The following is a 25,535-nucleotide window of genomic DNA, read 5'->3' on the forward strand; positions in this document are numbered from 1 at the left end:
ATACCTTCAAATTAAAGAATATTTCCTCAGTTTTTGTTTCATTTATGAATAGGGAGTTTGCACTAAACCAATGAACTGATTTTTCAAATATTATATTATTTTTTCCTCGTACAGATTCAAGAGTCTGTCCTGAATTGATAAAAGTTGTATCGTCTGCATAGAGGACTGTTTCACAGGGTAAATACTGTGGCATATCATTAACATACACTACAAACAGGAAGGGCCCAAGTATGGAGCCCTGTGGCACACCTCTTTTTATTGTTTGTGGGTTTGACAGCTGCCCATTTACACTAACAAATTGTACTCTGTTGCTTAAGTAGGATTCTAATAATTTCAGGGTGTCCTCTTCCATGCCGTAGTGTCTTAATTTCATGATCAAAGCACTATGAGATACAGTGTCAAATGCTTTACTCAGGTCTAGGAGAGTAGCACATGAGATTAATTTATTTTCAAAGCCATCATATAAATCACTAACAATATTTTCAACTGCTTTAACTGTGGATAGTTTAGACCTGAATCCATACTCTGAGTTACTTAACAAATTATTCCTCTCAAAATAGTGATTCATTTGTTGGTGAACACAGTCTTCGATTATTTTAGATATTATTGGGATTAATGAGATAGGGCGATAGTTACTTGGATTTGATGTATCTCCTTTCTTAAATATGGGAATAGTTACTGCTATTTTCAAACAGTCGGGGAAAATCCCTTGCTGTAATATATGGTTAATGAGAGTGGTTAGAGGGGGCAGAAGATCACTTGATATCTTCTTTATGACAAAGTTTGACAGACCATAGAAGTCCTCTGCTCTGGAACTACTTAGTTTGCCTATTGCTTTGCTAACATCATTTTCAGTTACTGTTGCCCAGCAGAATTTATGGACTACATACTTATTTGAACCTAAAAGAGTTTTAGCATCAAGCATGGCGTTGAGGGGAGACAAATCTTGTTGTAAACTGAAGTTAACAAAGTGTGAATTTAAGATATCTGGGGCTATGGGTATAGCTAGTTGAGTTGTTGGTCTATTTATTTCACTTTTAATTACTTCCCAGGCAGCTTTACAGCTGTTTCTGGATTTAAGAATATAGTTATCATTCGCCCTACAAGAAGAATTCATGAAGTCAAACTGAAAATTTGAGCAAGAGAGAACAAATACTTAGGATTGTTAATTTTAAAAGTCTGTTACTTTTGAAGGAAAAAGTGCATATTAATTACATATCCAGCACAGTACATTATATTAATGATATTACAAGACAAATTATAAACCAGTTTTAGTCTTTTGATGAATCAACTGTACATTAACTCAACAGCTTGAAATCTTGTGTTATGAGACAATAATGGCAGGTAATGTCATATGACCTGCATACTGCAGTTCCATTACTTTGATGACCTTGGTATAGTTTTTATCTTAGCCTGGAAAGTTAGAGATATCCTTCATCATTTCAGTATCGAAGCTCAATACCTAGCGTATGTCATAAAATTTTTTGTAACACAGCTCAAGACTGGAAAAGCATTGGAAATTGTAGGAGGAGGCCTTTATTCAACAACAGATATAAAATGGATGATGATGATGATGATGATGATGATGATGACAAATCAGCCCACAATATGTCAGATAGAGATCTAAATGCAATAGCAGATAGCTGTGATATTTCCAGAAGCATAAAAAATGAAGTTGTTTAGCAACATAATTACAGCTTCTTGAAGGGTATCAGCCATCATCATCTGATTCACTAGTCAATCTTGCATTCCACAAGAAATGCCCCAAATATATGAGAATATGCAAATATTAGTGATAAATAGTAGAAGTATTCACATAAAAGTGCTAGAATTTGAAGCACCACAAAAAAGATGTGAGGACTAGACAATATTCAGCAGTGAGAGAAACATATGGTAAAATATTCATTCCTCAGAGTGCACTGGAACTTTCACGAATTCTTTATATTTCAGGCAGCACCTGTAGATATAGGTCTTGATAAATAAAGAACCACGAGAGCTGTTAAATGATCGTTTACTGAAACTATGTTTTGCATCTTGTAGCTCCGTCCTCCAGTATCTATCTGAGCAGAAAAATGGGTGAAAATAAACAATACTGTCTATAGTACAAGTTAAAAAAGCTGCAGTAGAGGATTCAGCTATAAGCTGCAACACCAGATGGGTCAATAAAGGATCATTTAACAGCTGTTGTGATTCTTCATTTACCAAGACATTGTACACATTCAACAAGTATCACAGACTCAAGTGGCTATCAGTGGTGTCATTTTAGCTCCTGGTGATGCACAGTTGCAATGTTTCTCCAGGAACTGAATGTCACTTTCTGCTCATGGCTTCGCTTGTGTATGTGTTCCACATGTATATTGCACACATTCCCCCTCTTCCTGTGTTCATTTCTTCCTACCCCATCTCTCTATCCCCTCATCCTCCCACCTCTATCTTCCTGTCATCTCCTTGCCCTCTTTTTGGCCACCTTCTCTGCCACCTTTTGTCAATCACAGCCTCCCCCCTCTCTGTCCATATCTTCCCCCTTCTCTCTATTCATCTCCTCCTGCCCACATCTCCCTACTTATCTCCTCCTCCCTCTCTCACTGTTCATCTCCTCCTCCCTCTCTCCTGCCCCTCGTCCCTTCTCCCTATCCATTTCCTTCTCCTCCTCCTCTCTCTATTCCCCCTCCCTCTGTCCCACTCCTCCTGCCCCCCCCCCCCCCTCTGTTCCTCTTCTCTTGCCCCCTCTCCCTCCATTCCTCCACTATGTATCTCAAACTACCCCCCCCCCTCCCCAGCCATGCCCATTCACACATACAGGGTGTCCTGCAAGACTCATTGATGAAGCAGGCCAATACTACCTGAACACAATATGCCTATTGCATTGGGCAGCCTACGTCAGGGGGTGGAAAACTGTTTCTTGCCTCTTATGTACGGGCCGCCCCGCAAAACAGGCCAATACTACTCCCACACAACTTGCCTACTGTGCAGGGCAGCTTGTTGTCAGTCATTCCTTCTCCTGTTCCACTTGCAAATGGAGTGAGAGAAAAATGATTCCCTGTGTGCACTTGCATGAACTATCACCTTCATCATTTTGTCCTTTTGGCCTTATATGAACTAGATGAGTCTTGGAGGCAGCAGATTCATTCTGCAGTCTGTCAGAAATGCTGATCTCCAAATTTCTGTGTAGTGTGTTGCAAAAAGATCATCATCTTCACTCCAAGGACTCAAATCTAAACTTGCAGAGAATTCTGTAACACATTCAAACTGATGGAACTGACCAGTAACAAATCTAGCAGCACGCCTCTTAACTGCTTCAGTGTCTTCCAACTGATCTGTACATGGTCTCCTTTACAGGAGAACTCCCCTAATAAACTGTTGTCGACCATCCACTTTCGCTAAAACTGACCCTATATGCTTCTTCCACATCATGCCGCTGTGCAACATTATGCCTAGATATTTAACTGATGTCATGAATTGAGCAGAATACCATTAATACTGTATTCAAACATTACAGGAACTGTGTGTTAAGATTTCCACCCATTCCATTCTCATGGGCATAGCCTAGGAAGAATGATTGGTTGTATGCTTCTGTGTCAACTATTATTTGCCTTATTTTACCTGCATGAACTCTACGGAATAGGTACATAGGGGTCTAAACAATATTTGTAGTTTCTGCCCTAAAAGATAGTTTCTGAGGTTTTCTATGCAGATTATGGTGAGCTGATTGGCTGCTTACTTCGAGTGTTTGTGACCTAAGATTTTACAACATTTCTTCCACACTAGACTCTGCGCCGCCCTTCTTTGTATGTGCTCGATGTCCTCTGCTCGACAAAAGAGGGAGGTAATGTAACGCCATAACTATTTTTGAGTGTTACCACAGAAACAAGCAGTTTAGCCACAGCAGTGGAAGGCAACTGATGTGTGCTAATGTGCCTGCATGCTAATTAGAGCATCAGGGCTGCTTAGGCAGCAGGAGGCGGACTGGGCTAAGCAATGCAATACTGCAACCTTGGTGGTAAAATGGAACTCTTGAAGATTGAGGCAAGCTGTTTCCACACTCACAGGCCTAGGGATGAGGAAAATCCACCAGTTAAAACTGGTATTGGTATTTTAGTTCTGAATAATCGGTATTTTTCAGTAATTATTTGCCTCAGTTATAACAAGTGCTTAAGAGGATAAAAAAACCAAATATCATTTAGCCATACCAGCAGTGGTAAAATTTTTGGTTTGTAAATAAACCATTTTAAAAAATCAGTCATTTTTTTGTATAATTTCCTTTGCTTTTAAATATTACATTATTATAGAACATGGGGAAAGCAATCATTGCAATTTTAATAACAATGCCAGAAGAAATAAACACAGACACATGGCCTAAGAATTGGTACAACACTGCTGAAACAATAATGAACCTGTTACCATGTGGCATGGTCTATTGTACACACATACGCATAGTGTGGGAGACTTCCCCCGTCTGGTCTACATGGTAGTTTCGCACTGTCATTGCGAGGCATTAGTTGTATTACAATATGGCACCATCCTTACTCTGGAAGTATTTTACTGTCTGTGGTACGAATGAAGTACAGTGGTCCATTTCCTTTAAAAGATTAAGAATGGGAGGAACTACAACGAACTTGCGACACCATATAAGGAGAAAACTTGTAACTTAACAATTCATTCATAGTTTACAATAAAACAATGTCTCTATGTAACATGACTTGATTTACTTGCAGCCCTTGAAAACAATAAATTAACACAAAGAATAGAGTTCTTCAAACACTGTTTTCAACCTTTAGCACTGATTATTCCTAATGCCCAAATAGTGGTATGAGCCTCGATTACAATATGATTTCTGATCAGTAAATTACAATCAACAGGAGAAAACTGGTGATTTTTGTATTATTCAACCACCTATTACTTTTAGTGAAAAGCAGCAAATGGACTAAGTTTTCTTTTATATGCCTAGTTGATTCAGTATTTTGATTCTAATGTATTTTGAAACTGAGGGATCTGAATTTTTCAATCTTTGTTTAATTTCCACATTTATTACAGGAAATACTAGCAATAAACACAAAAAAATGTTTTTTACAAAACTTGTTACTTTGAGCAGTTTTCACTCAGGTTAAACTGGCACTGACAAAAAGCGATAAAACTGAACACCAGTTGTTACAGCGATAACCGCCATCCCTACCCTGTCACCAGTTTGTCGTACCAATTGTGGATGGACACAGCCTGTCGGCTTAAGTGGGCAGGGGATGGGTATAAATGATCATCAATTTGAGCCAGGGATCAGCAGTCTTGCAACACCTACAGGGATGAGAGACGCTGTGGCAGGTGACTGAGCACAGTCTCTACAAATTTAGGCAATCCATGACTACACATTCTGGTAGTGCCAAGTCCTCCCCCTTGGGCTTGGTACTACTTGACTGCCAAGCTGCCTCTTGGCCCACTCTAGCAGCTCCCAGGCAGCGGAACAAGACCCAGGCAGTACAGCAGCCTCCCTTCCATGCTGATGTAGGCACCTAGGTGCCACATGCCAATTGCTAGGCCAAGTTCCTCCACCGAGGCAGCCCTTCAAGTAACTTGGCAGTCTTCCATGCTGCTGGCCCAGTCCACAAGCGGCCATGTCCTGCTAACTGGACCACACACTGCTGTGTATGCTACTGGAGTCAGCATTGCTGGGTGCTAATGACACCACACATTAGCTGTCAGATTACCACAGCTATGTGCCATCCTCACTACGTACTGTGAGGGGCCATGGCTGCCACCTCCACCAAGACACTATCAGTGTAGTCAAATGAGTGTCAATAAAATATTTTGCCTGTCAATGATGTTTGATTAAGCTAGCAATGGCCTGATCCTGCCACTTTACTACACTGCTATGACCCAACCCTGCACAGAAAAGGTCAAACACTCTCAGACCTCTTCAAAACAATTGTTTCTTGAACAATGGCTTACAATGTGTTAAATGAATGAATTTCAAATTAATTTCAGGTAGCAACTACGTGAAGTAACTATATTCCTGAAACTAGTTTCCAGTTTTTGAGTACATAGCCATTTTGTTTACCTTTAGTGTTCTATGAAGTTTCCTATGTCAACTGTAAACATATATTTGCGCTAGGGAACACAAAACAAAACATTTTAACATAATAGCTGTTAGTTGAAAGGTGCTGCTTTTCTACTTTATAACCAGTACCTGCAATTTATCTACTTTCTTTTAATGTCCATAAGGTAGTGAAAAGTCATAGGAGGAATACAATTGATGAAATGAGCAAAGAAAACCACTGACCATACAGAGTATTATTTGGATGGTTGATAGGCACTTAAACAAGAAGTTAAACATTGTAGCCAAGATTCTGAAAATGTGATTTTTAGAGCACGTGTACCAATACATGCAGTTGGGAGTTTGATAGCAGAACTGTAATGCTCAGCTTCCTATTTATGCCATTACTGATTGCAAGATGTCTCCTCTGTACGGTGAGTTGGCAACATTATTCATTCCATTTACTGCTTGACATTTACATGAAGTCCACAAAATACGTAAAAAAAAAAAAAGGAAAAAAAAACATATGCATATAAGTCACCTTCTATTTCAGCACACAGCCTACTATACCAGACCATAGGACAGTGATCACATGAGAACACAGGCATCCTTTCTCGCCTCTGAGCTTCGGATGTTGCAACAAAAGCTTGCGTTATAGCTGTAACAGGTTGGAAATCTTCATTAGATGTTTTCCTAGATATTTCTTAGAGTATTGTTTCATGGCTATATATTTTTAGGAAAGACGTAAGACATTTAAAAAAATTACTGTAATTCTGGAACAATATCGTTTGTTACTTGTGTTTTTGAAATGTTCTGGATTTATCCAAATAACTGGCATTTTGCAAATTACAAAAACTGAACTGTTAGAAATACTAAAACACAAGTGTCATGTATGGTTTTTCGTCATAAAATTACTACTTTTGCAAAATTATCATCTAAGCTACAAGAGGAAAAAAAGGAAAGAAACAAACAAATGAAACAGAGATCATGGCATAAGTTTTTCCTTAAACTGCTGGTAGATAGAGTCAGAAATGTTTTAGTCATAGAAGATGAGGGAAATACACTGCTGGCCACCGTAAATGCAACACCAAGAAAGACAAGAGGTAGCACAACAAAATTTATTTTGTAGATAACATGTTGACCAAGTATCAAATGATTACATTTACAGACGTCTGTGACATGTGGTTCCTGCCAGAATCAGTAGCCAGAGTAGCCGCCATTGTTGGAGATCACCGCTGCCACACCTCTCGGCATTGAGTCAAAGAGACGTTGGATGTGTTCCTGGGGTACAGCAGCCCAAGCAGCTTCCACACGTTGCCGAAGATTATCTGGTGTGGCAGCTGGGGATGTAATCTGGGTCACTCGTTGAGCAACCATGGACCACATGTTTTCTATCGGCGAAAGATCCGGAGAGCGAGCCGGCCAGGGAAGCAATTCAATCTGGTTATTGACGAAGAACCTTTGGACAATGCGTGGCACGTGTGGTCGCGCATTATCCTGTTGAAATATGGCTGTGGCCGAGCCCTGAAGGTAAGGAAGGACAACTGGCTCCAGCACCTCGGATATGTAGCGCCGGCTATTTAAAGTACCGGCAATGCGTACTAGAGGCGTGCGAGAGTAATATCCAATACCGCCCCATACCATAATACCCGGTGCAAGACCAGTGTGGCGGTGCATAATGCAGCTGTCCAGCATCCTCTCTCCACGGTGTCTCCACACTCGAATCCGACCATCGTGGTGCTGCAGACAGAAGCGTGCCTCGTCAGTAAAGACAACGTCATTCCATTCTGCCGTCCACATCCGTCTGTCATCACACCATTGGCGACGGAGACGTCTGTGGTTCTGCGTCAATGGTAGACGAAGCAATGGACGTCTTGCGGACAGACCACTCTGCTGTAAACGGCGTCGAATGGTACGCGCAGACACTGGATGATGCGTTACAGACGAAATGTGCTGTGCTATGGTTCGGGATGTCACTGAGCGATCCGTCACTGCCATGCGCACAATTTGCCTATCAGCACGTGCAGTGGTGCACCGAGGTGAATGCGATCGACCACGTCGGTCCGTCGTAGCCTCCTGCATCCAACGATCACATATCCGCATTGCAGTTGTTTGGTTTCGTCCAACACGACTAGCGATTTCTCTGTATGATAATCCACAATCTCGGTAAGCCACTATCCTTCCTCTGTCGAACTCGGATACTTGATCAAAAGATGTTCGGTGTTGTCTACGAGGCATAACTGATCGTCTTGTGAAACAACCACAAGGTAAACACACGTGCCGAACGTACACTCGTCGAAAACGCCAAGCCTTAAATGGCGCTATGAGGTGGTGCCACAGGCGCACGTGATGTGCGTCTGCGCTGAAATTCTAATCAGTTGCATATCTCATCGCTGCAAACCCATGGTGTAAATTTCACTTGATTCGGATGCTTCCTTCAGGGTGTTGCATTTACGGTGGCCAGCAGTGTATAAACCTTGACAGACACTCTGAAGAGGACTACAGTATCCAAAATACTATTCTGACAAAATATGATCTATAATTATTCTTACCACCAACAACATCATCAGCAACAGAAGCTGATTCACACTTGAAAACATATGCTATAAAGCCTTCTACATTTGCCTCACGACAAATGAATCCAAAATGCTCTGGATTTGAAATACCCTGTAGAAAAGAGAATACTCTGTGATATTTGTAAGAAATTATCAAGAAACTTGTCTAGTGAAACAAAAAAGGCTTGTGAATTGCAGCTATACTATGCCAATTTATAAAAGTATTTTACATTGGAGGAAAATTTATTTATGACATAAGTCCTGTTTCAGGAGTACTCACCTGTATACAACTAGCAACATCCTTTAAATGCTTGTGCAGCAAGGTCTGCTTGCGATCAGGACTGATAAGTCTCAGATCAACACGACCAACCAGGAACAACATTGTGCGATTATCTGATGACACCTACAACCAATAATACGCAGCACATGAACATTATTAGCTGCTTTTTGATGGCAAGATAAAATGGACTGACAGTACACAAATAATAAAAAAATTAAGTCAAAATTTATTAATACTGTCTTCCATTCAACCTAAATTTGAATCTGCTATGAGCTTTAAGGTAGTGCTAGCCTGAAGAAGGTTTTGGACAAAAGCTCAATGTGTAACAGTCTTTTTTGCTGTGCCTGTCTGCAGCTCAAAATGTCATCTTTACGGCGAGTAGCAAGCTATCCTTTTCATAATATTGTAGATATTCTGACCTGGACTTTCCACTGTTTAATCAATACAAAGAAAGGATGAGAAAATAATGTTTGTTTTATTTTTAAATTATAAATCGTAGTTGGCACTAGCACAATAATTTGCACAGGAAATTTGCTCCTTTCATTAACTGTAATTTCATGTGATCAAACCTAACTTAATCTTATGATCATAAATTATGGATCGAAACAACAAACTTAAATCAATGATATAATAATAAAGAGTTTATTTATTCTTCATGTCACCCCAACAAAACATTATCATTAAATATAAAGAGACTATAATTCAGGCAGTTCAAATTTCCCGGCAATTTCAAATATCCTATTCAGACCGAAACAGGTTTCTCACTACTGTAATGCCCAGATCTTTGCACGATTCAATGTAGCGAACATTTGAACCAAACATGGAGTAAAATCTCTGTATGGTCAGTCTTCTTTTCCCCTGGAATCGCATAAATTGCTTTTGTTTTGTTTTGCTTAAATGTCACATAAATAGCTAGCACTCATAGGTACAATGTGTTGGGATCTTACTCACATGTCAACTTGCCACAGCTACAGAAAAATTTTCCATGAATCAGTAAATAAGATAAAATCCCCATACAGTAATCAGAAGATGGTGGCAAATCATTAATACCTAGGAAGAAGAGCGACAGATCCAGCATACACTATCAGACACTTCATAATTACTGTATCTTGTCCAAGTATCTATTTCCTACTACAACTCTTTGGGTTCATTCAGTACGAAATGCTCGGATTCAAGACTTAATTAATTTACAGTTTACTTAACATAGGTATAGCATCAAATGCTACCGTGAAATCTATTACAACAGTGTCAACTACTGATTTACAGTCTAAAGCCCAAATGACGTGCAGTGAGCTATTTACTTGTAGACAATGGGTGTTAAGACTAATTGATCCGTAACAACTTACTTCATAATTTGGATCAGCTTATGGATTGAAAAAATCCATTCAGGACGCTAATCACAAGTGTCTCTTCTCGTTTATAATGAGTTTAATCATTCCTTTCTGTTTTTAGTTAAAAATTATTTTTGGTAATCTAGACACGTCCACAATGATAGACAATCTGCTACACACTCTTTGGTTTCCATAAACTGGAGAAAAATCACAGAAACAACCACAACTCTGTAGACTTAGAGACACTGACATGAAACTTCAGCGTTCTGCACAACTGTCAATTTACACTGCCAACATCATGTCAGAGAGCATTTAGCTTCCGGAGCTTTGGATAGCTAACTCACCTGGAGGCAATAAGGCAAATTATTAACTGACAAAATACATTGGAGGGCCATTCCAAGATTGGAGGTCAAACTGACATGGAAGTAAAGAGGTGGTTTCAACGTTCATACTTATGCTGGATGACCAACACTGGTACTACACATTCAAAGGAACAATACTGCAAACTCATCCCAACACTGGCCTGCTCTTGCTGAAGTTACAAGGAGGATAACATAATAAAGTTTAGAGTGTAAAAGGTTTCACAAAGGAGTTGTTTATGAAAGACAGCCAGAAACAAATGTACATCTTGACAGTAGTCTTGGGAAGGAACGTTTGCAGTGGACAAACCAACATATACACAACATTGCTGATCAATGCATAAAACTCTTTCTGCGCGAGGGAGTCCATCACTGACCTTTTAAAATAATAACGGACATCTTTTAAATAAACAAGAAGATGGGATCTGATGTCATTCATTAAAGTGCTATCTTCCAACAAGAGACTTCCTATGTTTGGGATAACATTTCTGGATGGATACAAATATGAGGCATGTTCAGAAAGTGTACTGTGGCCATAACAGGCTGTATTTTTTTTTTTTTTTTTTTTTTTTGTTTTTTGGGGAAGGTGGAGTGACTTGAATTGGAAGGTGAAGATTTTCTGAGCTCTAGTGTCACCAGAGATGAAATTCGAGTGACTCATTGCTCGCCTGAGACAAAAAGACAGTCATCACAGTGGCATCACAACTATTCCCCATCTGCCAAAAAATTCAAAACAACAATTTTGGGTGAAAAATTCATTGCCTCATTGTTTTGGGACTGAAAATTCATCATTTTGGTCAAATTTCTGCCTTGGGGGGGGGGGGGGGGGGTGATCATCAATGCACAATGATGTTGTGAGACCCTAAACAACTCAAAATGAGCATTCAAAACAATGAGAGGTGAATGGTGACGAGAGGAGTGTGCCTGCTTCACGAAAACGCCCATCCTCCCACAGCCTTAACCACCAAGGTGCTCTTGGGCTCATTTGGGTGGGATGTTCTGAATGCCCTCCCCCTCATATTCCCCTGACTTGGCACCTTCAAATCATCATCTTCTCACCTCCCTAATAATATTCATGACAGGAATTAAATTTTCAACCAATGAACATGTGCAGAAAAAGGCTCTGAAGGGGTAAAAGAGTTGGCAGTAGAGTTCTTTGAGGAGAACATAAAGAAGTTTGTGCCATGGCTCACGACGTGCATTGAATGGGAGCGCAGTCATAAGCCAACATGAAAGATGAGGATTTCATCTTATATTATGGCAATGCCTGACTGCATAGGGCTCGTATCATCGATGAATATCTTCAACAGCAAACAATACAGCACACAGAATAGCAGCTGAACACTGTGTGTGAGTTAATTAATGTATGGAAATCTCAATATTTTAATATGGATACCATGGAACATGTTCGGATAGATCTTGGGAGGCTCAATTACACATCCTAGATACTTTCTGTGCTGAGAACACCTTTACAAAAAGGAAGTGACGTAATTCCCATGGAGCACACAATTATGAACTTCATATGTTGCTATACTGCTGTTACACCTAACTGATATCCATTTAGCAAGTTTCAGACATGTTCCAAGATTGAACATAAACACGTTGCCTTGTAAGGAACTGGGTTTTTCAGTTTTTATTATAGTTCATCATGTATTCTGTACTCCTGCTATGTTTCATCACATTTAGCATAGCTTTCTGATTTATCATTATTTTCATCTATTAATACAAACTAGTGTTTTTAGACCAAAATGAAAGCAGTCTGGCCCCTCTGCACTACAAATTATGACATTGCACTGTTATCTTAAATTGCATAAAAAAAAAAAACAGCATACCGCACTATCACCCTTCCTAAAATCACGAGCACTTCCAGCAGAGGCAGCTCTGGCACGCATAGGTTCCAGTGGAGGCCTAATGAAAAGAAGAATTTTTATGACTTTGGGAATCAGTTCCATTTAAATGTTTTACACAATCTTTAAAATATGAAAATACAATAGTCACACAATTCTTGCAAAGCAGTCACTTGGATATGAAATGTAACATAGAAATACTCCACAATACAGTTTTCTATATAAATTTAGGCATAACCATGTATCCTAAAATATATTCTTCTAAACTACTCACAACTGCTTTATTGGAGCAACAGGATTTTCTAAGGATGGTGTAACACATCCAGACTCTGAACGAACAGCTTCATCACATCTTTTTGACGTGATTTCTGATGCAGCATTTACATCAGACATGCTACGTGTTATGAGAGACTCCGCTGAGCTAGATTTATCCTGAAGAGAGAATTTGTTCTCAGATAAAAAGTTTAGTACATTGTATTTATCTCACAGAAGACTATATAACAATGTAAAACATATTAGTTAGCCACAGTAATCATTATACATTCAGCAATACTTTCGTGTCTACGTAACCTTAGGTCAACAGTTTGAAGCTTTAAACTCAGAGACCACCTTCATTATCAGTCTGCAGATTGCTTGAAGGAGAACTGAGGTAGATTTTCTCATAACAACACTTTGATTCAGTATTTCTGTAGAGAAATGAAGGCAGAATATAATATTAACCATGAGTCTTTAATGGATTGAAGACTTTATGGCAGCTGTATTCCTTAACTGCACTGTCACATGCCCTTAGCTTCAGCATCAATGACATCAAAAATATGCACACGTAATAAACTTCCACATTGTGCAGTAACCCAAAATGCAACACATAAAATCAAATGTGTTCAACAGAATATCACCAAGATATACATAGGTATACAGTGTAACATTACTGCATTCCCATAAACATTTGGTAACATGAAATATTCATCTATCTGTGCAAGACGAGAAACATCTGGATTCTGTAACTCAGGTATATTCTGAATTTTATAATTATCACAACATATTTGTCACCAGAAGGTGAGGTAAATTATTCCTTGTTATTTTTACCTTGTTTGGAGCCACAGTAACATTGTATCTGTGAAATATGACTTTCATATTCCTCATTACATTTTATTGTTTTAGATGTGTTTGCCCCAATTACCCACCCAGATAGTCGTACATGTTAAAGCATCGTTTCCAGAATGGGGAGGTGAGCCAGCTGTGGATCGAATGTGTCTGGTGGATTAACGAAAATTGTCGGTGTATTTGCCAGCCTGGTGGTTTCTCACATCCCACTACGTGAATACTGGGCTGGTGTACCTGTCTTCATTTTCACTTGAACAATACTACTTAGAATATGTAGTCAGTTAAGGTACACACATACCATCCTAGGGTTAATAGGACAGCAACAGGAAGGGCTTATGGCCACCCCTTACATTAACCATGCCACATCTGTTCATAACCAATACGACCTTGTACTGATACACGACAAAGACACAAGGAAAAGAAGATTTAGTTGCCCTCATTAACAATACACTTCATTCTATTTTCTGACAAAGAGCCAGAAATGAACTATAAAAGAGAAAATTTAACAACTGTACTGTTAGAAAAATAAATATTAATCACAGTACTATGGGTGAAAACATTTACTGTCTACCTTCAGCTTGCAACTGCAAGTGTGAAAAGCAAGAGATGATAAAAGAAAGTCAATTCTCTTCTTTTTTTTCTGCCACGGGTTAAAGTAGATTTTTCAATCTAATAACCCCCTTATTTTATCTGAAATTAATATTTTAGTTGGATCACGATCATTTTAATCATCATTCAATGAACATTATTAATCATCATTCAATAAATAGGGGTTTACAGCAGAAGCTAATACAAGTAAATTATAATAATAGATGCAGATCTGAAGTTTCAAGGAATTATAGAGAATTTGCTAAAAAATTCAGGGACTCATAGCTACCTTTTTCCCCCAATGACAACACAGTAATAAACAGATTTATAATACACAACAATAATATGTAACTTTTATGATATGCTTGAGTTACCTGGAAAGTGGTTTCTTCCTGCGCATTTCTTTTAATCGCCTCTGGATTACATTCATTCTGTTCAATCACGTTGTTGTTTTTACATGTTTTCACAGGAGGATTTGAATTACTGTTTGCTACAGTAACTGCACTTCCATCACAGGTAGCAACACAATTGCCATTGTTACTTATTGTGGTGCTGTCCGCAATACTATTACTGCACATATTATTATTTGCATTGACATTGTTTAGAGTACTGCTACTCTCAGTCTTATTGTTACTGTTGCTGCCAAATGAATTGTTAATATTGTTCCCAGAAGTTTTCTGTGCCTTTAGTCTTTCTTTTTCAGCTTCATGTGCTCTGAACTTCTGAAGTGCATCATCAATAAATGTATCAGGGACCCTCTTGTGTGTCACTTTGATTTTTCCAATATAGAAGACCTGCAAAGGATAAAATAAGGGCATCAATTAAGTAAATATATATATATATATATATATATATATATATATATATATATATATATATATATATATATATATATAATTTTCCTAAAGATTTTAGTAACACTATAACATGATTTTTCCAATAATTGTTCTATATGGTAATAAAATTACAGTGTTTTTAACATACAATAATGATCTGCCACAGAACTAATGAACTAACAAACAATCAAAAGCTGAAACTTGGGATGGGGATTTAGAAGAGATTTTTTGTTGTGCTCTTCAGTCCAAAGACTGGTTTGATGTATCTCTCCATGCTGTGCAAATTTCTTAACTCAGATATCTACATCTACATCCATACCCTGCAGACCACCATGAGATACATGGAAGAGGCTATGTCCCATTGTACCAGTTATCAGGGGTTCTCCTGTTCCATTCACATATGGAACACAGGAAGAATAACTGTTTGAATGACTCTGTGTATGCACTAATTATTCTAATCTTATCATCATGATCCCTATGTGAGGGATACATAGGGGATTGTAATATATTCCTAGAGCCATCATTTAAAGCCAGTTCTTGAAACTTTGTTAATAGACTTTCTTAATGTAGATGTAAACTATCTCCAAGAGCCTTCCAGTTCAGTTCCTTCAGTATATCTGTGACACTATACCAATGGTTAAACAAATCTGTGAGCACTTGTGCTGCCCTTCTTTTACACATTCAATGCCCCCTGTTCATCCTATTTGGTATGTATCTCACACACTTGAGCAGAATTCTAGGATGGGTGGCACAAGTTATTTGTAAGCAATCTCCTTTGCAGACTGACTGCACTCCCTCAGTGTTCTACAGATAAACTGAGGTATAACACCTGCTTTACCCACAACTGAGTCTATGTGATCATTCCATTTCATATCCTTACAAACTGTTACACCCAGGTATTTGTATGAGTTGGCCGATTCCAAAAGTGACTCACTGATATTATAGTCATAGGATACTACAGTTTTTCATTTTGTGAAGTGCACAATTTTACATTTCTTAACATTTAAAGCAAGTTGCCAATCCTTGCACCACTTTGAAATCTTATCACGGTCTGACTGAACATTTATGCAGCTTCCTTCAGGTAGTACTTCATTATAGATAACTGCATCATCTGCAAAAAGCCAGATGTTACTATTAATATTGTCTGCAAGGACATTAGTATACAACATGAACAGCAAGGGTCCAATATACTTCTCTGGGGTACACCAAAAGTTACTTCTACATCTGACAATAACTCTCTATCCAAGATAACATGCTGCATCCTCCCTTCCAAAAAGTCCTCAATCCAGTCACAAAGTTCACTTGATACCCCACATGATCAAAAATTTGACAATAAGCATAGGTGTGGTACTGAGTCAAACACTTTTTGGAAATCAAGAAATACTCCATCCACCCAACTGCCTTGATCCAAAGCTATCAGTCTGCCATGTGAGAAAAGTGCAAGCTGGGTTTCACATGATCGAGGTTTTTGGAATCCATGCTGGATGACACTGAGGAGGTCATTCTGTTCAAGATACCTCATGATGTTTGGGTTCAGAATATATTCTAAGATTCTACAACAAACTGATGACAAGCATATAGGATGGTAGTTTTCTGGGTCATTTCTACTACCCTTCTTGTAGACTGGTGTGACCTGTGGTTTTTTCCAAGAACTGGCCATGTTTTTTTGTTTGAGGGATCTATAAGGCCACAAATTCAGTACAGAATCTGACAGGGATTCCAACAGGCCCTGGAACATTGTTCAATTTTAATGATTTAGCTGTTTCTCAACACCACTGACACTAAAACTTATTTCATTCATCTTTTCAGTGGTTGTTGTTGTTGTTGTGGTCTTCAGTCCTGAGACTGGTTTGATGCAGCTCTCCATGCTACTCTATCCTGTGCAAGCTTCTTCATCTCCCAGTACCTACTGCAACCTACATCCTTCTGAATCTGCTTAGTGTATTGATCTCTCGGTCTCCCTCTACGATTTTTACCCTCCACGCTGCCCTCCAATGCTAAATTTGTGATCGCTTGATGCCTCAAAACATGTCCTACCAACCGATCCCTTCTTCTAGTCAGGTTGTGCCACAAACTTCTCTTCTCCCCAATCCTATTCAATACCTCCTCATTAGTTACGTGATCTACCCACCTTATCTTCAGCATTCTTCTGTAGCACCACATTTCGAAAGCTTCTATTCTCTTCTTGTACAAACTGGTTATCGTCCATGTTTCACTTCCATACATGGCTACACTCCATACAAATACTTTGAGAAACGACTTCCTGACACTTAAAACTATACTCGATATTAACAAATTTCTCTTCTTCAGAAACGATTTCCTTGCCATTGCCAGTCTACATTTTATATCCTCTCTACTTCGACCATCATCAGTTATTTTACTCCCTAAATAGCAAAACTCCTTTACTACTTTAAGTGTCTCATTTCCTAATCTAATCCCCTCAGCATCACCCGATTTAGTTTGACTACATTCCATTATCCTCGTTTTGCTTTTGTTGATGTTCATCTTATATCCTTCTTTCAAGACACTGTCCATTCCGTTCAACTGCTCTTCCAAATCCTTTGCTGTCTCTGACAGAATTACAATGTCATCGGCGAACCTCAAAGTTTTTACGTCTTCTCCATGAATTTTAATACCTACTCTGAATTTTTCTTTTGTTTCCTTTACTGCTTGTTCAATATACAGATTGAATAACATCGGGGAGAGGCTACAACCCTGTCTCACTCCTTTCCCAACCACTGCTTCCCTTTCATGCCCCTCGACTCTTATAACTGCCACTGGTTTCTGTACAAATTGTAAATAGCCTTTCGCTCCCTGTATTTTACCCCTGCCACCTTCAGAATTTGAAAGAGAGTATTCCAGTTAACGTTGTCAAAAGCTTTCTCTAAGTCTACAAATGCTAGAAACGTAGGTTTGCCTTTTCTTAATCTTTCTTCTAAGATAAGTCGTAAGGTTAGTATTGCCTCACGTGTTCCAACATTTCTACGGAATCCAAACTGATCTTCCCCGAGGTCCGCTTCTACCAGTTTTTCCATTCGTCTGTAAAGAATTCGCGTTAGTATTTTGCAGCTGTGACTTATTAAACTGATAGTTCGATAATTTTCACATCTGTCAACACCTGCTTTCTTCGGTATTGGAATTATTATATTCTTCTTGAAGTCTGTGGGTATTTCGCCTGTCTCATACATCTTGCTCACCAGATGGTAGAGTTTTGTCATGACTGGCTCTCCCACGGCCATCAGTAGTTCTAATGGAATGTTGTCTACTCCCGGGGCCTTGTTTCGGCTCAGGTCTTTCAGTGCTCTGTCAAACTCTTCACGCAGTATCTTATCTCCCATTTCATCTTCATCTACATCCTCTTCCATTTCCATAATACTGTCCTCAAGTACATCGCCCTTGTATAAACCCTCTATATACTCCTTCCACCTTTCTGCCTTCCCTTCTTTGCTTAGAACTGGGTTGCCATCTGAGCTCTTGATATTCATACAAGTGGTTCTCTTCTCTCCAAAGGTCTCTTTAATTTTCCTGTAGGCAGTATCTATCTTACTCCTAGTGAGACAAGCCTCTACATCCTTACATTTGTCCTCTAGCCATCCCTGCTTAGCCATTTTGCACTTTCTGTCGATCTCATTTTTGAGACGTTTGTATTCCCTTTTGCCTGCTTCATTTACTGCATTTTTATATTTTCTCCTTTCATCAATTAAATTCAATATTTCTTCTGTACCCAAGGATTTCTACTAGCCCTCGTCTTTTTACCTACTTGATCCTCTGCTGCCTTCACTACTTCATCCCTCAGAGCTACCCATTCTTCTTCCACTGTATTTCTTTCCCCCATTCCTGTCAATTGTTCCCTTATGCTCTCCCTGAAACTCTCTACAACCTCTGGTTCTTTCAGTTTATCCAGGTCCCATCTCCTTAAATTCCCACCTTTTTGCAGTTTCTTCAGTTTCAATCTGCAGTTCTTAACCAATAGATTGTGGTCAGAATCCACATCTGCCCCTGGAAATGTCTTACCATTTAAAACCTGGTTCCTAAATCTCTGTCTTACCATTATATAATCTATCTGATACCTATTAGTATCTCCAGGATTCTTCCAGGTATACGTCCTTCTTTTATGATTCTTGAACCAAGTGTTAGCTATGATTAAGTTATGCTCTGTGCAAAATTCTACAAGGCGGCTTCCTCTTTCATTTCTTCCCCCCAATCCATATTCACCTACTATGTTTCCTTCTCTCCCTTTTCCTACTGACGAATTCCAGTCACCCATGACTATTAAATTTTCGTCTCCCTTCACTACCTGAATAATTTCTTTTATCTCGTCATACATTTCATCAATTTCTTCATCATCTGCAGAGCTAGTTGGCATATAAACTTGTACTACTGTAGTAGGCATGGGCTTTGTGTCTATCTTGGCCACAATAATGCGTTCACTATGCTGTTTGTAGTAGCTAACCCGCACTCCTATTTTTTTATTCATTATTAAACCTACTCCTGCATTACCCCTATTTGATTTTGTATTTATAACCCTGCAATCACCTGACCAAAAGTCTTGTTCCTCCTGCCACCGAACTTCACTAATTCCCACTATGTCTAACTTTAACCTATCCATTTCCCTTTTAAAATTTTCTAACCTACCTCCCCGATTAAGGGATCTGACATTCCACGCTCCGATCCGTAGAATGCCAGTTTTCTTTTTCCTGATAATGACGTCCTCTTGAGTAGTCCCCGCCCAGAGATCCGAATGGGGGACTATTTTACCTCCGGAATATTTTACCCAAGAGGACGCCATCATCATTTAATCATACAGTAAAGCTGCATGTCCTCGGGAAAAATTACGGCTGTAGTTCCCCCTTGCTTTCAGCCGTTCGCAGTACCAGCACAGCAAGGCCGTTTTGGTTAATGTTACAAGGCCAGATCAGTCAATCATCCAGACTGTTGCCCCTGCAACTACCGAAAAGGCTGCTGCCCCTCTTCAGTGGTACAAGGAATAAATTGGGGCAATTCTGCTGGGTTTTCCTTTGTAAAGAAACATCTGCAAATAGATTTAAGAATTTCAGTCCCTGTCTCATTTGCTAGGGACTGTACACTAACCTTTGTGCCACCAACAACCTTTACATATGACCAGAATTTCTTCAGGTGTTGTGAAAGCTCATTTGACAATTTCTGCTACGGTAGTCATTGAAGGCATCATGCATTTCTCTCTTGACAGCCAAAACACATTTCACTCAGCATCTCTCTCTCTCTCTCAAACTTCATTTTTCTTCTACAATTGTTGAATCCCACACCTCATTCCATTACCCTTACCCAAATAAGTGTCTCTTAATGCCTTAGGATGTATCAAGTTGTGCCACAAAGCTCTTTTTCCCCCAATTTGACTCAGTATCCATACCTCCTCATTAGTTATCTGATATATCCATCTAGCCATCAGAATTCTTATTTAGCACACATTTCAAACATTTCTTTTCTCCTCTTGTCTGTATTGCTTACTGTCAACATTTCACTTGCATATAAGGCTAGACTTCAGACAGATACTTTCAGAAAATATTTGTTAATATTTAAATGCATATTTAATATTAACAAATTACTTCTAATACACTACATCAATTAGGCAATGAGCCTGTGTTATCTACACAAACTGTCTGTCCACCTGTTTCTCTTCTTCAAATATGGTTTTCCTGCTATTGTCATTAAACATTTTCTATCCTCTTCACTTTGGTCATCACCAGTTATTTTGCTTCCCACATAGCAAGACTCATTTACTACTTTTAGTCTCATTTCCTAATCTAATTCTCCTCACTATCGCCTGATTTATTTTGGCTACACTCCATCACTCCTATTTTACTTTTGTCAATGTTCATCTTATAATCCCTTTTCAAGATATATTCATTCCATTCAACTGCTACTTGAAGTCATTTGCTGTCTGTGACATTTATAGTTTTCATTCCTTCTCTCTAAACTTTAATTCTTTTTTTCTAAATTTCTACCTTTTTTCACTGCTTACTCAGTTTCCATTTTAACCCTGTTTGCATCAGATGTTTGAAGGGTGCATTCCTGTAAATAATAACAAAAGTGTTTTTCTGCTGTAATTGTACGTACATTTCTCTTTTCTGAATCTGTCTTCTGGTAAGTCATAGGGGTCACTATGGGACTAAGAATGAATTAAATAACTTTTCTGCTTGTTTCTTACACTCCACTACATAGCACCTTGCAGGGATTCTTACAACCAATGTAAAATCAATATAACTTTTATTACAATGTTTTTGGTATGATTAATACTAACACCGCTCTTTCATTCATTCACTCATTAATTTGTCCATCCATTATATTCTGTAGCTCTAATCAAGGACAACCTCTGCAGATGAGGAATAACTCAAGACATACATTTAACAAAGAGCTTTTAGAAAACAGTTCTGTACTATCCCGGATGACCATTCTCAGTGAGTATGGTGGGCAACTTTGGGAGAGGTTCCATTCTTCCAATGTTTTGAAGACGCACAGAGTGTTACGCTTGGCACCATAGTGTAGGGAGCCATCCGGTACGACTTTGGGTCATGGCTGCCAGTGACTGAAGTGACTTTGATGGCACAATGGTACATCACATACATCCTGTGTCTTTGTGTGTTACCTCTCATGCGACAGTATTGTGGTGCCAGTTTTCACCATGACAAAGCTCGTCCACACATGGAACATTCCAATTGATGATAATGTACTCCCATAGCCAGTAAGATCCCCAGATCAGTCTCCTGTAGAACTTGTGGTACCAGTTTGGATGTTAACTCCACCCCTGCACCAGTATCCAGGACAATGAGGACCAGTTACAACAGTGAGGATCAGTGTGCATCAAGGAAAATACAACTGCATCAGTGCACACATCCAGGGCAGAGGGGTGCAATATCATACTGATAAATGGGCTCATATAACAAAGCTCTTTGCAAACTTGACTATTTTCTTATCACTGAAATAACATCACGTATCCTCTCAAGTTGAGAAGTTTCATTTCATTCCCTGCTCCTCTCTTAGGTGCCTCAGTTTTTTTTGTCAGGCAGTGTATTCACATTACATCAGCACTTATCAAAGAAAAATCTTTATACACACTGTGAGACTTTAAAACAAAATGTTTAATTTTACACGAACTCGGCTAGATTCAAGGACTGAAGACTGCTGTTTATCAGACAAATTCGTAATGGCTAATAAAGTGTATTCTCATTTATTTATTTTTAAATTCAGATTCCTAATTTATTGCTTTATATATGCCAGCAGTTTGTTAAAACCTGTGTATCAGAATTCCTATCCCCACTCTGAAGTATACAGGTACTGCAGTTGTGTAAAATACAAATTATTTGAAAGTGAATTTATGCATTAGTAGCAAATACCATTGAGGAGTACTTTACACAGTTTTTCAATGTTATTTTTTGCTCAGTAATTACTTTATTTGCTTTAGCCACTTTACTCCAGAAAAAACTCCATAAGATAATAGGGGTGAAAGTATGCAAAATTAGTATCTAAAGTCAACGCAATAAATCTTAATAGTATAACTAAAGCTTTAACTTATTGTGCTTGGACAAAAAAAGAGATCTCTAACAATTTTTCACATCAGAGTACCTGATTGATCATCTAATGCAGGCTTTCATGGGTGGTACTTAGAACCTGAGATTTAGTTATATGGGCTTTGGGATGTTCTCTACAGCCTGTTTCTTGCTTAGATCATGGTCTAATGCCCATATACCCAAAGACACCATGAATCCCCTCACTGACCCACAAGATGCAAATCTGTAATTTACTGTATCAAGTGATGAGTAGTAAAATATTTGTGCCAATGTATTTAGAAGCAGATGTAGCTGGTCGTAAGTAATAAGTCTTACTTGAGAAGCAAAAAAAGCATTACAGAAGCTCTTCAAAAGTACCACGACATTAATAATGTACTGTTGAACAATTATACATTTGTTAATAAAATCAAACATCAAAATAAAATTAACATAGTTTGCTTACTTGGGTTGAGGGCTATATCAAAGGCTTTACAGAATTCATGAAATATCCCATTAACCTGGCTTTGTTATGTGCAGCATTTTGAATCTCATGAATGAAAAGAGAGCAAGTCTATTTTCACATCTTCAGAGCTTACTTAAATCATTTGATTCCTAAGAGTGATATTAAATAATCTGCAAACAAGAAACATGTAAATATGAAGTATTTGTTCCACAATACTACAACAAATTAAACTCAATGACAGAGGCCCACAGTTCTGTGATGCTGCTTAAAGACAAATTACCAGTGCCTTTCATCAATTACATGGAACAATGCTGTCCCAGTGGCCTACAAAAGACTGTTGCCACAAGGAGGATGATTACTTCTGCATATCCAATACCGAATATTGAAGGTACCCTCTCACGTCCATCAATGTTTGTTCTGTCAAGTGTCTTCAGTTGCTTTTCACTTCCATGTTGTTATCTACCATTTCCTTGCCCATGTGTTAATCAAAAGTACAAACTGTGTTATGATATTTGTGGGTGAGACAACTTCAAAACACAGAAGCATTTCACTCTACATTTGATCACCTGCCACTTTGCTGTCATCATGATCAAAAAGCAGCTGGACAGATCACTGTTCCAGTGACTGATTTCAATTGTCACATTCTGTAAATCCCACCAAGAAAGGGCACTGTAGTTTCAGACATGCATTCAAACTGAAAAAAATTAAATATCATTACACTGAACATGCCATCTGCACTAACAAAGCGTGTTATGTACATACTGTAAAAAAAAAAAAAGAGAAGAAGCTTGCACCCCCGCCTTCAAGTCAATACAATGAGAAATACTCCTTAATTCAAAACATGCTGAACTGAGCTTTTTGATTAGTTCATCTGTTGTCTAGTTCAGTGTACGACTATTAATATCTGTTTTGCATACCACCCAGTTACTACTGTTCATATTAAATTGCTGTCCCTGGTACTTATCTCCACAAGGTGCAATGTTTAGTACAGCCAACAGACTATCCAAATTTTTGGAACTTGCAGGAGAGAGTGATCACCTGGGGAAAGATCCTGTGCATGCCAAAGTCCTTTTTAATCTCCCTCAACCTAAACCTGTCTCATCCCGGAGGAAGAAACTAATAGTTCTGATAAATGTATGTATGTGTGTGTGTGTGGGGGGGGGGGGGGGGGGGAGTAATCTGTGTCTTATGTCAGAATCACCAGATAACACGAGCTCTTTCATATCAAATTTAATCCAGTTTTTACTTTGAGGGCAACATTACTGTTGCCCAAGACATTGGCAATATTGTAAAGTTTTGGTTCAGGTTACTAAAAGCAGTAGACCATCACTTAAGAATTATGAGATTTCCAAATTTTATGTCCTCCATTCTGAGTCTAGTTTTACCCTTGTGGTGTAGTTTCTCAATGTGGCCACCAATTTACGATATGGTAGCAAGACTCTAATGCAATGGCGAATGGCCGGTTTGGAGGAAGTCAGTGCAAGTTTGGGTAAGGTTTTCATAGACAGAAACACAGGAGCAACTCACCTCAAAGTAGTGTGATGTACTGGGAGAGATGTCTGGGCCAAGGGCGGCCGCACTGCTGAGGGAGCGCTCCTTGGCACCAGCAAGCACTGCCGGGTCCTTGCTCTGCTCCCTCATGGCATTGAAGAGCTCCACCACCTGTAACAATGTGGCAAGCTCATCTCCAATGTCTGAGAACACATTATGTATGAAAACTGAAATGTGTACAGCCCTGCATCATTACACTGCAACAGGTCACATGTTTTAGACATGAAATGTGAAATAGCAAGGTGAAAATATCTCACAACTAGAAGTGAGAAATTTTTTAATCTAAAAATACAATCATTTTCTCAGTATTTCCACTTTTTTAACACTCTGCACTCAGCATTTTTTTCTTTCACTAAAAAGATTGTATCTCTCATTGTGGTTTTGGGAGGGTTACAAAATTCCTTTCTACAGGTGCCACAACCCCATTATTTGTGTTGACACTTTTTCTGCAGTTTGATGTTGGGACAGAGGTAACCCAGAGAGTGCTAGTTTTGCTGAATAGGATTGATACTCCAATAATTCATATGAGGAGTCCATTAGTTCTGTCACTGCCACTGAAACACACCTCACTGAAGTCATGTGTCTTGTCTGTGAAAATATATTTTTGTTCTTTCTAAATAATAGCTTCTCGTTTTGGATAGTTTTATCAGGTTTGTTCAAATACTCATTTGGAACTCACCAATTATTGTTTCAACCTTTACAACAAATAAATAAGAAAACAGTCAATAACCTTTCTGCCAGTCTTCTCCATAACAACTAACAGCACACAAAAGCCGTGTTATTCTTCTCACAACAGCCATAACATTTCCATTCCATTCTTTGCATATTTATTGTAGCCAGGCCTTAGCTGCCTAGTAATGTGATGTTGGAAAAGTATAGAATAGATTGCTGATTAAAAATATTTATCATTTTTTGGTAGCAAACGTCCGATGTTTTAAAAGCACTTTTTTAAAAAGACGTTATAATTTATTTTGGTTGCTGCTGTTTTTATTACACTGCTGCAATTTTAGTATTTGTGCCACTGTCAAGAATAAGATTTTACGTTACATTGTATCATGGACATAGGTTAA

The 25,535-nt window shown here is 38.7% G+C and overlaps 1 protein-coding gene across 5 annotated transcripts in view; it reads right to left on the reverse strand.

Annotated features, from left to right (window-relative positions):
* LOC126204398 (TBC1 domain family member 4) overlaps nucleotides 1-25,535 on the reverse strand; it is a 914,874-nt gene that overhangs the window by 43,472 nt on the left and 845,867 nt on the right. For all 5 annotated transcript variants that reach the window (XM_049938770.1, XM_049938771.1, XM_049938772.1 and 2 more), the window contains 7 exons: nucleotides 24,442-24,576; nucleotides 14,464-14,883; nucleotides 12,672-12,829; nucleotides 12,383-12,458; nucleotides 8,861-8,983; nucleotides 8,578-8,692; nucleotides 6,567-6,683 (listed from right to left, as the gene is read on the reverse strand). In XM_049938770.1, coding sequence (XP_049794727.1) covers nucleotides 6,567-6,683; nucleotides 8,578-8,692; nucleotides 8,861-8,983; nucleotides 12,383-12,458; nucleotides 12,672-12,829; nucleotides 14,464-14,883; nucleotides 24,442-24,576 — 1,144 coding nt within the window. The remainder of the gene's footprint in view (nucleotides 1-6,566; nucleotides 6,684-8,577; nucleotides 8,693-8,860; nucleotides 8,984-12,382; nucleotides 12,459-12,671; nucleotides 12,830-14,463; nucleotides 14,884-24,441; nucleotides 24,577-25,535) is intronic.

The sequence above is a fragment of the Schistocerca nitens genome, chromosome 9 (assembly GCF_023898315.1).
Source record: "Schistocerca nitens isolate TAMUIC-IGC-003100 chromosome 9, iqSchNite1.1, whole genome shotgun sequence".
Lineage (NCBI taxonomy): Eukaryota > Metazoa > Arthropoda > Insecta > Orthoptera > Acrididae > Schistocerca > Schistocerca nitens.